Below are 16931 nucleotides of genomic sequence, written 5' to 3'. Positions count from 1 at the left end.
TGGAATAAAAACAGACACACAGATCAATAGATCATAATGAGTGTGCAGAAATAAAACCATACATACTTTGACAACCAATTTATAACAAAGAAGCTAACGTCCACAACAGCACAAAATTTGTTTAACAAAACAGTTTTGAGAAAACTGATCAGTCACATGTAACAAAATAAAAACAGACCACTAAGACCATATGCAAAAAGTTAATTAAAATGGATTAAAGACTTGTAAGACTCAACACTATAAAGTATACAGTCTTTTTAGTCAAATCAAAAAAAAAAGTATAAGCAATACACTCCTTGGCATACATCTTAACATGATGACTTTATAGACTTGATTTCTGTGTCTAGGGAAATATAAGCAAAAATAAATGGCTCTAAGAAACCTGCTAATGAAAAGATATCTTAATATTGAATGGGAGAAAATATCTGCACATAATATATCCAACATGGGATTATATCCAAAATATGCAAAGCAATCATTAAACTTAACTAATGATGCAGTTAAGAACCAGATGCAGGGCTGGCCAAGTAGCTCACAACTAGACTGTATCCTGTGCCATGCATGTGACTTGGGTTCCAGCACAGTCACAATGGAAGAAACTTTTGCATTGTGGTGTTTCTAGCTTGGTCGCTTTCTCTCTGTCTCTGTCTTTCTGAGAAATAATTCCAGAGCTCATGGTGAAACACTGGTTGTAACAACAACACAAAACACACACACACACCCCAAACAAAAAAGCATAGTATCTGAACAGACACTGACACTTCTCCAAAGACTTAAAGATGGAACTGTACTACGTATTATCTCCATTTTGGGCTGGGGAGACAGCATAACGGTTATGTAAAGAACTTCATGCATGAGGTGCTAAGGCCCCAGGGTCAATCCCAAGCACCACCATAAGCCAGAGCTGAATAGTGGCATCTCTGATAGATAGATGATAGATAGATGATAGATAGATAGATAGATAGATAGATAGGTAGAGATGATAGATAGATAATTTGTTCAAAATGGCCAACAGACACATGAGAAGATGTTCATCATATTCTATTACAAAAATACAAGTCAAAACAACACTGAGGTATCACCTTACTCTAATTGAAGACTCAAAGTCATGGGAAAAGGACACTAAAGAAAGAATATGCAAATGGTACTAGTTTAGATTGAAAAGCTTCTATATTTTAAAAAAAAATCCACAAAGAAAAGATGCATCCAGGCAAGTGGGAGAAGACATGTGCACATCAATCACACAACTGACAAGAGAATGATATCAACAATGTATGAAGAAATTAAACAGTTCAACAACAATGCAAAAAAATTATAATAAAAAAGTGGGTAAAAGAACTGAATAGACAGTTCTTTAAAGAAGATATTCAGCTGGTCAAGACATATGAAAAATGCCCCACATCACTTATCATTAGGGAAATGCAAATTAAGACCACAATGAGATACCACCTCATACCTATAAAAATGGCTCACATTAATGAAACATGCGATGACAAATGTGGACAAGGATATGGAGTAAAAGAAACCCTGACACACTTTGTACAAACTGGTATAGCTCCTGTGGAACAAAGTATGGAGAATCCTTAAACAAATAAAATTGAAGGGCAGGGGTTATGCAGAGATTCTCATGCCTGAGGCTCTAAAGCCCCAAGTTCAATCCATTAACCTTATTTATTACCTCTGGTAATAAATAAATAAATAAGTAAATAAATGCAAAAATACCTTGTGATCCAATAATACTAGGCATATATCCGAAGCACACGAAAACACTAATTTAACAGGATATATGCATTTCTATGTTCACAGTTGCATTACTGACAATAGCCACCCTAAGGAGAAAACTTAAATGCTGGGGGTTGGGTGGTAGCGCAGAGGGTTAAGTGCACATGATGCAAAGTGCAAGGACTATCGTAAGGATCCTGATTCAAGCCCCTAGCTTCCCACCTGCAAGGGGGTCACCTCACAAACAGTGAAGCAGGTCTGCAGGTGTCTATCCTTCTCTTCCCCTCGTCTCTTGACTTCTCTCTGTCTTATCCAACAACAACGACATGAATAACAACAAGGACAACAAGAGAGAAAATAAATATTAAAAAAAAAAAACTTAAATGCTTAAGGTCAATGACTGGATAAAGAAGTTGTAGGATATATATCCACCCAATCATAAAAGATAAGACGGTATCATTTGGAATAGAATTGATAGACCTGGAGGTGATTATGCTAAGTGAAATAATGTGGAGGTAGGAGTGTCACAGAACTTTGTTGAAAGGTGTGGTGACTTACACTATGGGTGAGTGTAAAATATATCCTGAAAAGTTATAATTTTGTAAAACAATTATTAATTATAAGGGGGGATGATAATTTGGATGCTAAGACTGATTAGTGGTTAAGGGGGGTGAGGGCAAGTAAATCAGGAGAAACATGCACTGATATTCAATGATACACAACTTAAAAATATGTAATATTATAATTGAATCTGTAATATAATGTAGTATAACAATTAAAAAATCCCCAAAATAAAGATATACATGTGCTAAAAATTAAAAAAAAAATCACATTTAGAAGGTAACATATTTCATGCTAAAACCTTTTTGCTGGTAGTGGACATACCAGAATTTGCCTTATATTACCAGTGGAATTATAGACAGAAACAAAAACAGAATAAAAGTTATAGTTATTGTTTACCAGAATATTCATAATGTCTTGTGGAAGACTGAGTTTCACAAAAATTTTTTATCACACAACTTTAAAAAAAAATTTATTTACTTATTAATGAGAAAGATAGGAGGAGATAGAGAAACAGAATCAGACATCACTATGGTACATGTGCTGCTGGGGACTGAACTCAGGACCTCATGACTTCTCAATCTCTGCACCATCTCCTGGAACACTCACACAACTTCTTAGCAAAGCAAATGCAAAATAACCTATTTCTTTAGGACAACTTTTCCTCTTTTTGAAATAGGGAAAGGGAATTTACCAATAAGATATTTTAAATCTGGCATTTAAAACATGATTTTATTGGATGTTTACTCAAGTTCAGAGACTGAAGCAAGTCAGTGTTACCATTCATCATTTTAATTATTATTTTCATTGATTTATATTTTAAGTACTATTTACCTCATATTCTTTATGGAGTAACTCAAGTCTAGTTTTCCGAAGGTGCTTCCTGACTGTATGGCTTAGCATAGGTTCACTTTCACTTGTCCCTCCTATAGGAAAACAAAAACAAAAACAGTAATGTAACTCTTCATTCTGAATTGAGGAGACAAAAATGAGACTTTGCCACTGTTTCATATAGTTCATTATAATTTCCATCCTTTCCTTTTATATAAACTTGAAGCTGACATCTATGCTGTTTCTTAATCTCAATCCTGAGTTAGATACATATAAAGCTATACCAGAAAACATGCCTTCAGTAAAATATTATTATTTACCTATGTATCTTACTACAGTAAACTCAATGAAGGCAAAGGTTACTTTTATTATTATCTTGTTTGGACTACTGCAAATCTGAATACTAGACAACTGTTAAATAATGACATCAATGTTTATATACTACTAATATATATTTCCAACATATATTATCTGTATAATATATAACATTATACAGGTTACTACAATCATAGTATTCAGTCAAGCAACCCAATTTAATTAGTAACACAATTGAAAAGATTGACATGTCTTTTCACTGATTCTAAAAACTCTGTTGTAACATCTCATGAGTCACATTAATTTTATTTCCAAAATGACTCATTACAGATACATTCAAAACGAATTCTTCCTGAGAACTCTTCACTTAAACTGTGGTTACTTCTTAGCACTTTCTAGCATCACGATAGTAAAGGCATTTTACAGATGTTCTTTTTCAGAATGTTCTACCCAAATGCAAGGATGGATGAACTATTTTACTTGAGGAATTTTATAAAATTCACTTGGATATAAATGAATGAAAGCAGAAGAGATTGTGAAAAGAAGCTGAGAAAAAAAAACATTAAAATTATTTTTAATCATCAAAGCTTGTATTCTGTAAGAAAAGTCTTGACTCCTTGGTGAAATTCAGTACAGGTAAAATCTCGAGGCAGAAGGGTGAGCACTGCAGCATACAGCATAACAGAAAAAAAATTCTTTTAACTTCACCCAGATACCTAATAAAGAAACCTTGGAGCTATCTCTGATTTTTCTTTCCGATCTCTTACTTCCAAAGTCCCCGAGTTCTTTTGTTCTAATACATATCTTCCTTCCTGTTTCTATCAACATCTCATTAAAGTTCAGTTAACTAGAAATCATTACAACTTACTAAATTTTCTGGTTTTCCAGACAATTCTAATTATAGATTCACTTTCAGTTTTTCCTAAGTAAAATCATGAAACATTTCAATTTTTGCAGTCTAACAGAAATAACTTACGTGAGCAGAATAAAAACCAGACACTAAAAAAAATTTTATTAAATGCTTTATTTTCCAAGGATCTTATAACTCAAGTTTCTCTGTTGTTAAAATTTTCGGAGGCTCTTGCTTGGCGGGTTAGCTTCACAGTGGTGAACAGAGACGCGGAGACATACGGCTGGGCAGGGAAGCTGTATTTCTTTATTCAGGAACAACGATTTATAAACTAAGACAAACTAATCACCAAACAGAAAGAACTCTGCTGTCTCTTTGCGGCGGCACAAGCACTCTCTCTTACTCTGCAACTCTTCAACTCTCGAACTCTGGCACTCAGGAACCCTCTGAACTCTGGGACTCTCTAACTCAGCAGCTCTGGAACTCTGCAACTCTGGCGGGGTTCCTAGGGGCGGGGCCAAGCAGGCCGCGAAATTAACTGGACTGATCTAATTCTCTTGGCGGGGGAGAACTAGAACCCAATGTAAAGCATACAACATTTCTCCACCTTCCTCCCCCCACTAGTGTGACCATGAATATTCTTTTACATTCTCCCTCACGTGGGCAAACATTTCCTCCTTGATCTATTTATATCCTGGCTCAATAATATTCCAAAAGTACATTTTAAAGTCTGCCATTCCTTTGCTCAAAGACACAGTCTCCATTTTACATTACCTCTTATTCACCGAGTAAGTCCATGATTTAGTTTGTTACTCAAGATTCCTCTGAGATCTTAATTTACCTTTAGAGTCTTATTTCAGTAGTCAGTCCAAAATTAGACTACTGATCATTTCCAAAAACTGCTTTGTGCTTTTCAGCATCACCCTTAGCTCACACTAGTCTCTCTTCACGAAATACCCTCCTCCCCAATCTTTGTCAGCTGAAATTTTATTTATCCATAAACTTCTGTTTTAAAAGTCGCAAACTTCATGAAGCCCTCATCAGTGTTATTAATTGATTTTACTTGTCAGAAGACCTTTTTATGATCTTAAGCATCTACTGATTTAAACCACTATATTGTGGGTCCATATGAATAGTATCTATGAGAACATAAATTCCACTGGACTCTTAAGATTTCCTTTAGTGTCACTCATGGTACTTTGTGATCCCCAAATGCTCTACAGAAAATTACACAAACCACTAGCATAACACTAGGAAAATAAAATAATTGAAAACTGTATATTTCAGTCTTTCTCCAAAGGTATATCAGTTAGAGATTATTTCAAATCTGTTTCCACATGTTTACAAAAAAAAAAAAAAAAGGCTCTTACCGATAATCTCTTTGCAAGGATTTTCAGGAGTGATGGGGACTCTGCAAGCTGGGCACTGGCTATTATTCTTCAACCATAAATCAATGCAAATTGAACAAAATACATGGTTGTTGATACAAATGACAGGCTGACGTACCTATGAAAAGAAAAACATTACTTTCAATGCAGGGCTAAAGTCATAACTAGAATGTGGATACAGTCTAATTTAGAGCAAACTGCTTGTCCAGAGTGCAGCAGAGTGGGTGATTTAAGAGACTATTGGGGTCGGATGGTGGCTCAGCTGGTAGAGTGCACGTCACCATGACTGAGGACAGGAGTTCAAACCAGTCTTCGAGAATGATGGAACAGCGCTGCATCACCATCCCCTCCCCGTCTCTATCAGAAAAGAAAGAAAAATGGAAAACAAACATCTTCTGACAACTCAATGCTTGACACTATCATCAAGTAAGGTGAGACAGACAGGAGAAACAGCTTTCACATGTGGTAGAAATCAAAAGCTCTGTTTGGATCATGCCAAATTTGTGATTACTAAAGCCAAGTGCTAAGTGGGACACATATGGCAATGCAGGGTCTAAGAATTGGTGGCATAAAAATAAGGCACAGGATTGGGGCAGATCCCCTGCACTGACAGAGCAGCTAGGGAGGGACAAAGCATTCCAGCTAGCAGAGAAGTAGAAGGGAAGGAGGAGGAGAGGAGGAGGAGGAGGAGGAGGAGGAGGGGAGAGGGGGAGGGGGAGGAGGCGTGTGCTGGATGCCAGGAATGTTCCCACAGAAACTGGTAAGTCTTTCAGGAGAGGGACAGCAGCCAAGGATGTTAAATACAGAGGACAGGTGGGGTTTGATGCAGACAGAGAAGTGACCAGGATCTGCCTGAATGGAGGTCACTTGGATCTGTTACTGATAATCACTAGCTCAGTGAGAGGCAGGGAGAAAGGGCAACTTGACCAGAGGTCAAGACAATGAAAGGTGAAGAAATGAAGACACGAGAATATTTAACATTTCATGATGAAGGACATAATGGTAAAGAGGGGGATATTAATGATATAGGAAGAGGGGAGGGATTAGGACTATTGACAGCAAAGTCCTTAAAAAGGCAAATAAATTCCAAAGCCTTTGGAGAAAATTTTGCTTACAAAAGAAAAAGGGGGTGGGGGGGCGGCGCGCGGGAGGAGGCCAGGCTGGCAACATGAGAACTAATACAAAAGGGCTGGAAAAAAATCTGTTAATAAGTGGGCCAGGTGCTGCTGCACCTTGTTGAGCGCATGTGACCAGGTGCAAGGATCCCAGGTTCATTCAGGTCCCTGGTGTCTACTTGTAAGGTGGAAGCTTCTCGAGCAGTGAAGCTGTGACCCGGGTGTCTTTCCCTATCCCTCTTTCTTCCCCTTCCCTCTTGATTTCTCTGTCTTTCTCTTTTTTATGATTTTATTTATTTATTTATTTATTTATTTATTTATGAGAAAGACAGGAGGAAAGAGAGAAAGAACCAGACATCACTCTGGTACATGTGCTGCTGGGGAGTGAACTCAGGACCTCATGTTTGAGAGTCCAGTGCTTTATCTGCTGCACCATCTCCCGAACCACACATTTTCTCTGTCTCTATCCAATAAACAATGAATAAATAAAATTTAAAAATCTGTTAACAGAAAGGTGAGGAGGGGCCAGTGCCCTAGCACACCTAGTTAGGTGCAAACATTATCATGTGCAAGGACCTGATTTCAAGCCCCCAGCCTCTACCTGTGTGTGTAACACAAGCACTGAAGTAAGTGTTGCAGGTGTCTCTCTCTCCCCCTCTATTGCCCCCTTCCCTCTTAACTTTACTGTTTTATCAAATAAAGGTGAGATTAGGAAAAAAAAGATAAATAATGGGGAAACTCGTTTCAATTGCTTCTACATTATCCTTAAACATGAGGTGAGATTACTAGTTGACAGTAAGACTTGACAAAGAGAATAAAACAAATAAAACAGTTATTTTGAAAAGTGAGACAGTGGGGCTGGATGGTACCACATTTGGTTGGATGCACATGCCACCATGCACAAGGACAGGGGTTCAAGCACCTGGTCCCTACCTACAGTCAGTAAGCTTCACAAAAGGTGAAGCAGTGCTGCAGGTGTCTCTCTCTCTCTCTCTCTCTGACTCTATCTCCCCCCTGCATCTTAGTTTCTGCCTCTATCCAATAAATGAATGAATAAATAAAATATTAAAAATATTAAGAAAGTGAAAAAGTTTATTTAAGACATGTAGCAGAGCTTCCAAACACTTTTTTAGCTTCTATTTGAGGTCTGTGGTTTTGACTGTAAAGTAAGGCTAATTAACACATTTTTCATAACCACTATTTAGCTGCTCAGGTTTAGGCAGGAAGTAGATGAGTAATTGGGTTTACCCAGAGCTGGGCTTTGGCCAAGGAAGAAGGAAGAGACAAGGGATGATGATAATAAATTACTATGGCTAATAAGGGAAATGAGTGTGTGAATGTTAATGATGACAGTGAAAAAGTAACAGAGTCAATAGATGGGCCTCTGCAAAGCTGAAGAAACTCTGGAGAGAAGGCATAATGGAAGGACCAGGGAGAGTGAGATACTTAGTTAATGGTGAAGAAACTTGTGTTGGCGATGGGAAGAGTGTGCTGACACTGATCGTGGGCAGATAAGAAACTCAGTTCAAGTATCAACAACTGAACTGCAAACCATTTTTTCCCCTAATAAAATGATTTTGGGGGAACACCAGAGGTGATAAGTCAGCTTTTTATGTTTAATCATGGTCTATCTTATCTAATAGCATCCTATTTTCAGTCACAATCTCATGTATCATGAGGGTTAACTTTTCTTTGCTAAAAGTCCCTGCCAATCCCTGGATAATAAGACTTTAGTAAATGGCACAGCTCAGGCTTCAAAAGACAAAATTCCTCCACCACAGGCTGGGAGTCAGAGTGTTTGGTAGAACACTGAGAAATATTACACATATACTAACAACTGTGTTTGCTGTAAATCATCAAAACACACACACACACACACAACCGGGGTTAATTCTCACTTGGCCACTTGATGAGTCATTTAAGTTCTTTAGTTTCTTGTGGGTATCCGCTTACAGCTCTTGAAAATTATGGGGCCCAGATCAGATCAAATTGATAGGGTTTATAGTCAACAACATTTATACACCTTTCCCATATTTGGGAGCTACTCTCTTCCCTAATACAGCTTTCTGGTCCTTTTTCCAGCCATGACATCATCTTCCCAGACAATAACTTGGATCCACCTGCATATCAGATGTCAAGTTCAGGGGGAAAAAAAAAACAAACTAGTATAGTCATGAGCTCTTTGGAATCTAAATAAAATAGGACTACTAACTATCTACAAAATGGAGACCCCTGGGAGTCGGGTGGTAGCACAGTGGGTTAAGCACACATGGTGCAAAGCGCAAGGATCCCTGTTTGAGCCTTGGCTCCCCACCTGCAGGGGAATCACTGCACAAGCGGTGAAGCAGGTCTGCAGGTATCTATCTTTCTCTCCCCCTCTCTGTCCTCCCCTTCTCTCTCCATTTCTCTCTATCCTATCCAACAATAATGACATCAATAACAGCTACAACAATAAAACAACAAGGGCAACAAAATGGAATAAATACATAAATATTAAAAAAATAAAAATAATAAAATTATATATAAAAAAGAGGACCCCCCCAACTCTTCATCTGAACTACTCCAGCCTTTAGGTTCATGATTAGTCAACAATTTGTTTGGATCTATATGTTAACTCTTTTTTCTGCCACCAGGTTCCAGATGCCACCATGATGCCAACCTGACTTCCCTGGGAAGAGGACTCCACCAATGTGTCCTGGAGCCCCGCTTCCCCAGAATCACGGCCCACTAAGAGAAGAGAGAGGCAGGCTGGGAGTATGGACTGACCTTCCAACATCCATATTCAGCAGGGAAGCAGTTACAGACACCAGACCTTCCATCTTCTGCATCCCATAATAACCCTGGGTCCATACTCCCAGAGGGATAAAGAATAGGAAAGCTATCAGAGGAGGGGACTGGATACGGAGTTCTAGTGGTGGGCATTGATGGAGTTGTACCCCTCTTATCCTATGGTTTTTGTGTTTCCTTTTTATAAATAAAAATTAAAAAAAATAAAATTATGGTTTAACCCAGTGCACTTTTCATTCAGGTGCTGCTTAAGATTCAATAATGGTAATAATGCTAGCAAAGAAACTTCCATAGAACAGTCTCTAAACAAAAGTAAAGGTCAATAATGTAACTCTATTTAAATGCCCAGGAATCAACTCCACATAAGGACTTTTTAAAAAAAAAATTATTTATTTATTCCCTTTTGTTGCCCTTGTTGTTTTATTGTTGTAGTTATTATTGTTGTTATTGATGTCATCGTTGTTGGATAGGACAGAGAGAAATGGAGACAGGAGAGGAAGACAGAGAGGAGGAGAGAAAGACACCTGTAGACCTGCTTCACCGCTTGTGAAGCAACCCCCCTGCAGGTGGGGAGCCAAGGGATCGAATCAGGATCCTTTCGCTGGTCCTTGTGCTTTGCACCACGTGCACTTAACCCACTGCACTACTGCTCGACTCCCATAAGTACTTCTTAGTTGTCTCACCCATAGCATGTTCAAAGTTGAACTTGGCCTTCTCTATACTTTTGCTCCTGCTTCTATACTCCTAGGTCAGAAAACTCAATCTGTCTTTGATTCATCTGTTTTACTTATCCTCACCACCTAATCTCTTACCAAAGTCTGGTATCATGCATCACATGTAAGAGGCCACAAATCTTAAAATGCACCAATATTTTATATGCCACTAAGAAAAGATTCTACCTACCAATATTATAACTATAAAAGGCCACTACTTATAAGATGCAACCAGATCTCAGAGATGTTGTGAAGTAGAGCATCACAGAATTGTCCAAACCTAATAAATCTACTTCTAGATGTTCTTCTATTTACTATCTACCCCTTAGCTTTCCTCTTCACCTTGATAATGTGCTGAAGTTCTCAGTCTTACAACCTTGAAGTTGTACAAGTTTCCTTGCTTTCAAATATCCACCTCTCTAGTACATTATTTCATACTGACACCAGAACAACGCCCCTAAGATGTGAATCAGCAGCTTTCACTGCTTTGTTGCAAAAGACCAATGGTTTCTCCTTGCTCTAACTTTTATGAGTAGCATTCATAGACAAGCAAAATCTGCTTCTTAGTCTCAAGATCTGTTACTTCAGTGTCTGACACAAAAGAACACAAACAGTGGGAGCTCACTGTTTATTATGCTCTCAGCTCTCAGACTGATATGTCCTAATGGCTTCTCTAGCTTCTTTGATCAAAATAAAATTTGTCCTACACTTTAAAGATGAAAATCAGGGCTGTAAAGACAAGTTACCAAGTAGGCCATATGTCTTACTGTGGTTGGCTCAAGTTTATGTCCCAGTACCATGCTGGAGGTGCTTTCTGTCTCTGTCTCTCTATCTGAGTGAAAAAAAAAAAAAAAAAACCATGGAGTAGTAAAAGTGTGTATGTGTAAAGACCTGGCTCTGCAAAAAGTAAAATAAAAATGCACAAATCAAATTATATCTTTCCTGTAAGACATTCCAGAAAAAACTATTGACTCTTTTTTATAATTTTTTAATATTTATTTATTTATTTATTTTCCCTTTTGTTGTCCTTGTTGTTTTTTATTGTTGTTGTAGTTATTATTGTTGTTGTTATTGATGTTGTTGAAGTTGGACAGGACAGAGAGAAATGGAGAGAGAAGACGGGGGGGGGGTGAGAAAGATAGACACCCGCAGACCTGCTTCACCACCTGTGAAGTGACTCCCCGCAAGTGGGGAGCCAGGGGCTCGAACCAGGATCCTTATGTTGGTTCTTGCGCTTTGCAGCATGTGTGTTTAACCCACTGCACTACCGCCCGACTCCCTATTCTTTGACTCTTAAAAGGTGCTCCTTATGCACTGATTCAATATTCACTTTTTTGTGTTCAGTTATACTTAGAAAATAGTTTATATTCTGCCTTCTTTACTAGATTTCATGTTCCCTAAGGACTGGGTTATTGTCCTGTTCACTCACAACTCCTGATACAATGCCTTGAACACACTAACATTAATAAAACTGGTTTTTGATGTATGAAAATGAAAGGTTGTAATAATATCCCTAAAAACATCTCAAGAAACAAAAGGTTAATGGTCACTGCTAAACTGTGAGAAACCAGAAACATCTTCGCATTTAATCTACAAAACATGATAAAAGAACAGCCACAGGCAGATTACTGGGTTCTGTCTGCTGAGAATCCATGTCAATGAAAACCACAAAAGAATCATTTTCACTGTTTAATCCCTGGGACTGTCACTGTCTTTGTGTTGAATGACTGAAACAGCTGACCAATTTATTTCTTTGACTATGTACTTGCCAAATGATGATTTCTAGACACTAAGACTCAACTGACTCAGCAGTAAAGTACAGGACCTGCATGCAGGAGACCCCAAGTCTGCATTTGCTGGGGGCATTACCCTGGGCCTCTCTCTTGAGTAATTAACCAAAAGAAAAAAATGTAACACAAGTTTAAATTTAGCTTAGAAGGAAATATACAAAGGTGAAAGTACTACTAAAACGAGTTGCTTGTTATTTATTTGAGTGGAACCTACAGATGCAAATTATAAAGTGTCTAGTCCTCCTTCAACTCCTGTATACCCATTCTTTTCTCCCAAGCTCCTATTACATACACCACCAAAACAAGCACATAATTTTCTTTAACAAGATCGTCTCAAGATACAGAAACAGTCACAATTTGCTTATGTTATTAGACTTTATACCCAATTTACTTTCAAATGAGATCTGTGGCAACAAAACAGTACTCTAATGAAATAAAAATGCAACGTGACAATGGCAAGGGTGACAAGTAAAATTCCACATTCAACTGGAGTAAGCATATTGAAGTGATATCCCAAGGCAATGCTTCTTTGAGACTCAGGAGGAAGAGGAAAAGAAAACAAGATGTGAAAAGTGGGCTCTGCTCATTGAAAACAACTCTGAAGGGTAATTCCAGATACAAAGATTAATTCCATAATCTACAAATCCTACTATGAAGTTTCAGTTATTGTTTCTTTTTTTTTAATATTTTATTTATTTATTCCCTTTTGTTGCCCTTGTTGTTTTATTGTTGTAGTTATTATTGTTGTTGTTGTTGTTGGATAGGACAGAGAGAAATGGAGAGAGGAGGGGAAGACAGAGAGGGGAGAGAAAGACAGACACCTGCAGACCTGCTTCACCGCCTGTGAAGCGACTCCCCTGCAGTTGGGGAGCCGGGGTTCCAACCGGGATCCTTATGCCGGTCCTTGTGCTTTGCGCCACCTGCGCTTAACCCGCTGCGCTACAGCCCGACTCCCTCAGTTATTGTTTCTAAAAGATGGTTTGTCTTACAAGATTTTACTCCATCACAAAAAACACTTTCTTAAAAAACAAATGTACCTGGAGAGAATCATGCCTAAACGTGTTGTCCATTAATATTTGTATCACTCTAGACTCACCTACTAGGAAGAAAATCATTGGCTTAGGACAGAATTTCTCAACTTTGGAAAGAGTGATTATTTCAGACTTTTTTCTTCCTGTTATAGGCTGTTCTGTATAAAGTGGGACATTTTAGCTATCAGCTGGATTCTAGCCATGAGATACCTCCTAGGAGACATTTCATCCCTTTGGGGTGAAATGCACTCCCACCCTATTTAGAACCACCAGTCTAGGATATTCACATGAATTTTTCTAACAAACTTGGGGGTTTTGTAGCACCACATTCATGTTCTGTTTTGCAAGCAGATGCAAGTAAATAATTATGCAGGCTATAAAGGGCAGCGCCAGCACTCAACCACCATTCTATGTCATTTCTTCCTTGGAGCAGGTTTAGTAAGTCTAGTCATCTTAGAGGAAGAAATATACAATGCTGGGCCAGGTGGTGGTACATTCATAGAGCATGCACATTTACCATAAGTGAGGACTGAGATTCAAGCCCCTAGTGCCTACCTGTTAAGAGGGAAGCTTCACAAATAGTCAAGGCCATAAGGCGAAAGTAGTGAAACCATGATAATAACAAAAGAAGGAAAAAACACAAAACAAAACAAAAAACACTGCTATGAACTGTGGCAATTTCCAGAATGACCCAGTCTCACACACTCAGAAATGGCAAATGTTCATTTAAAAGTGCTTGACCCTCATAAAGCAACTGGGAAGAATGCAAATGGAAAAATTCTTCAGTTTAAAGGCTTGCCCCAGTACTCATGGTTTCTTGAATATTAATACTATGCGCCACTTTTATGCCAAGCACTGGATATGAACTACGTTACTTAATTCTCACCTAAAATGTAAGAATGGTAGAGGCACTCTTTCCATTCTATTTTGCAGATAAGGAAACTGGGTTAAGAGAGGTTAAGTAACACCTGTAAGGTCATATTACTATTAAGCAGAAGAACCTAGATTATAATTCATGCAGTCTAAAGACAGAACTCTGTTCCTTAACTGCCATATCTCTTTAATTCCATAGTAGACAGTAAAAACAAACAAACAAAAAAGTGTAAAGTTACCAAAAGTGTCTTTTGTCATGGGTAAACTCAAGTGAATTTTCAGGTAATAACACTAGAGGATCTTGAAGCTCTAAGTCCTAATTTTCCTATTTATTGATTTCTTTATTTATTTACAGATTTCATTGTTATGTGTGCAATTTCACTGCGCTCAGGCTGACTGTTTTTCATTTAGATAAGAGTGGGAGAGACAGAGAAATACATGGGGGGGGGGCAGTGCACACATTACCAAGCTCAAGAATCTAGGTGAGTCCCTCCTCCCCACCTGCAGGGAGGAAGCTTCATGAGTAGTGAAGCAAGTGCTGCAGATGTCTCTCTCTCCCTCTACCTCCTTTAAAACTAAAAAAAAAGGGAGGGAGGGAAGGAAAGATGGACACTAGGAGCGCTGGATTCATTATGCAGGCACCGAGCCCCATGGTGGCAATAAAAATAAGTAAACCACACTACTGGGACTTCCACAGTTCTGGGTAACTCCTATGTAGTTCTGGGTCTTGAACCTAGGGCACAGACATGGCAAAACTCACCCCTACGCAATGAGATATCTCTCTGATGCCTAGTTTCCTTATTTTAAAATTACCCTATCTCACAGTGGTAGTGAGAGCAGATGAAATAATTAAATGCACAAAAAGCATTCTGTAATTTGTGAATAACTGTATTCTACTTGGTATCACTTGTGTTAATCACAAAAAGCATAGGTATGGATAATCCAACTGGCAAAGCAATACGCAATTACCACAGCCAGCTTGCTAATTCATGGACACTTGATATGTAATGTGTACAATTAAGACCCAGGGGAAACTACTACCCATGGATATTTTTGTCACTCTTCAAAATTACTACTGTAAGAAATTAAATCAGAATTTAACATATACTATGGGAACTTCAGGTTAGAAGCCACATGCAGGTTGCAGCAAACAGAAACTTCATCTTCTCTTCCCAGTCATGTATACAGGCAGTGGTAGCAAATGCCAGCTCAAATGTCAAGCGCTCCATGAGACCATCCTTGATCTCTCCAGTCAGAACTGATCAGGCTTTCACAACACATTTGCTATTTTGCTGGCATTTCATTCTGGTCGGTATCAAGAGATATCAGGGGCTGAGGAGGGGCAGTGGTAGAGCACAGGGCTTTCAAGCATGAGGTTGGAGTTTCATCCCTGGCACCCCATGTGGCACAGAGATGCTGACACACATGCAGTCATTCTCTTGCGCATTGCTAAATCTTAAAGTGAGAGTGATATCTGTTGCTCCGAAGCTGGACTTCTGCTTTCTGATCTGAGTAAATTCACAGAAACTCAAATACCTAAGGCAGATCATGAAACTGACCAGCAAGCAGCTTGATCTGTCTGTAAAGTTTGTTCTTCTTAGTCCTACACCTGCACTATAGTTTCACTGAAATTGGGTGTAAACACATATAGATACACAAACATCAAAAACAATCCAAGCTGGAAAAGTTGTGATGTTCAGTGCCCTCTCACCCTCCTTGACCTATCTGGTAAAGAAATACTTAAAATAATTAACTGAAAGAATGGCAAAGAAGGACATGAAGGAGGCCAGGGATAAGCTAGGGCATTCAGAACTACCTTGCTAATTCCACCACCTTGTTTCACAAAGAATTGGGGACCTTTGCTTCTCAAAGAGAGACTATTCGATCTGTGAATTAAAAGACCACACCTTTCATTCTAAATACCATTCCGGGGCACGGAGTTTACAATTCTGAACTCAAAGCAAGGAATCCCTCAAGACTGGGTTAAGAAAAGGAAAGGATCTTAGAAAAACGGAAAGGACTTCCCCTGCTAGGGGAATAGGCCCAAGAGCACGACCACTTGAGCTGTACAGGGGGCGAAAGAACCTTGCGCGAGACTCCCAGGAAAGCTGCTGTACAGCGCTCCACGCGCCGCAAGATTGCACATGGGGTGTAAAATATTGTTGCAATCAATCGTTTCTCGCACTAGGCCTCCTTGGAAGCCGGCACCGGCCAGGGGAGGCCACGGGCGGTGGCAAAGCCGTCTCGCCGCCCTCCCCCCAGGCCCCAGGCGGCTGTCATCCTCCACGGAAAGAAGCGCAGAGGTGACCCATCCATCCTGGCAGCTCCCACGGCCTCCGGGGACGCGGCCTCCCTTCGCCCGGAGAGAAGGCGGGTCAGCTCGCTCCACCTCGGCGCTCCACGCCCCGGCCCCGCCGCGCTCACAGCCGGTCCTTCGGCTTCTGCAGGCCACTTCACACCCCACCCTGTCTGGTAGCTGTGCCCAGGATCATCCATTTACCTTCCCCAAGCAAATGTGGCACGTGATGGGCAGAGTGAGCGACAATGTAACGTTCTGCACGGTCTGAGCCATGGCAGCGTTCAGAATCCCGCCAACACGGAAGTCCCGCCGACAGCGGATCTTCGCCGCGACTGGGGCCGAGCGAGGCCGGCTACGGCAGCCTGGCAGGGCCAGCGCCCGTCGCCGGGAGGAGACGAAAACGCGCTTCCGAAACGCGCTTTCTACTTTCCATTCATTGAAAGACCGGAAAGCCAACGACTTTCCCCGGTTCGGGAGCTCTGTTATTGAGAAAGGAAGGAAGACTGTTAACTGCAGGCACCGAGAATCTTGAAAGTTTAAGTGACTGGGTTAAAATAGTAGCGGAAAGATGCGGAAAAGAGATTTTTTAATCTTTTTTGGAGGGAGAGGCAGAGGTAGATTTCTGTTTAAAGATTAACCACCGCCACCACCACCAC

General features: G+C 39.7%; 1 protein-coding gene across 1 annotated transcript in view; it reads right to left on the bottom strand.

Moving 5' to 3' along the window:
- OBI1 (ORC ubiquitin ligase 1) overlaps positions 1-16617 on the bottom strand; it is a 47975-nt gene extending 31358 nt beyond the window's left edge. Inside the window, exons 1-3 of the mRNA XM_007528981.3 lie at positions 16477-16617; positions 5650-5785; positions 3118-3209 (exon numbers count right to left, since the gene is read on the bottom strand). Of these exons, the coding sequence (XP_007529043.1) occupies positions 3118-3209; positions 5650-5785; positions 16477-16548 (300 nt within the window). The 5' untranslated portion in view covers positions 16549-16617. The remainder of the gene's footprint in view (positions 1-3117; positions 3210-5649; positions 5786-16476) is intronic.
- Between the last annotated feature and the right edge of the window lie 314 nt (positions 16618-16931).

The sequence above is a fragment of the Erinaceus europaeus genome, chromosome 5 (assembly GCF_950295315.1).
Source record: "Erinaceus europaeus chromosome 5, mEriEur2.1, whole genome shotgun sequence".
In the NCBI taxonomy this organism is placed as follows: Eukaryota; Metazoa; Chordata; class Mammalia; order Eulipotyphla; family Erinaceidae; genus Erinaceus; species Erinaceus europaeus.
The sequence above is the reverse complement of the archived record's forward strand: the minus strand, read 5'-3'. Positions and strand labels throughout refer to the sequence as shown.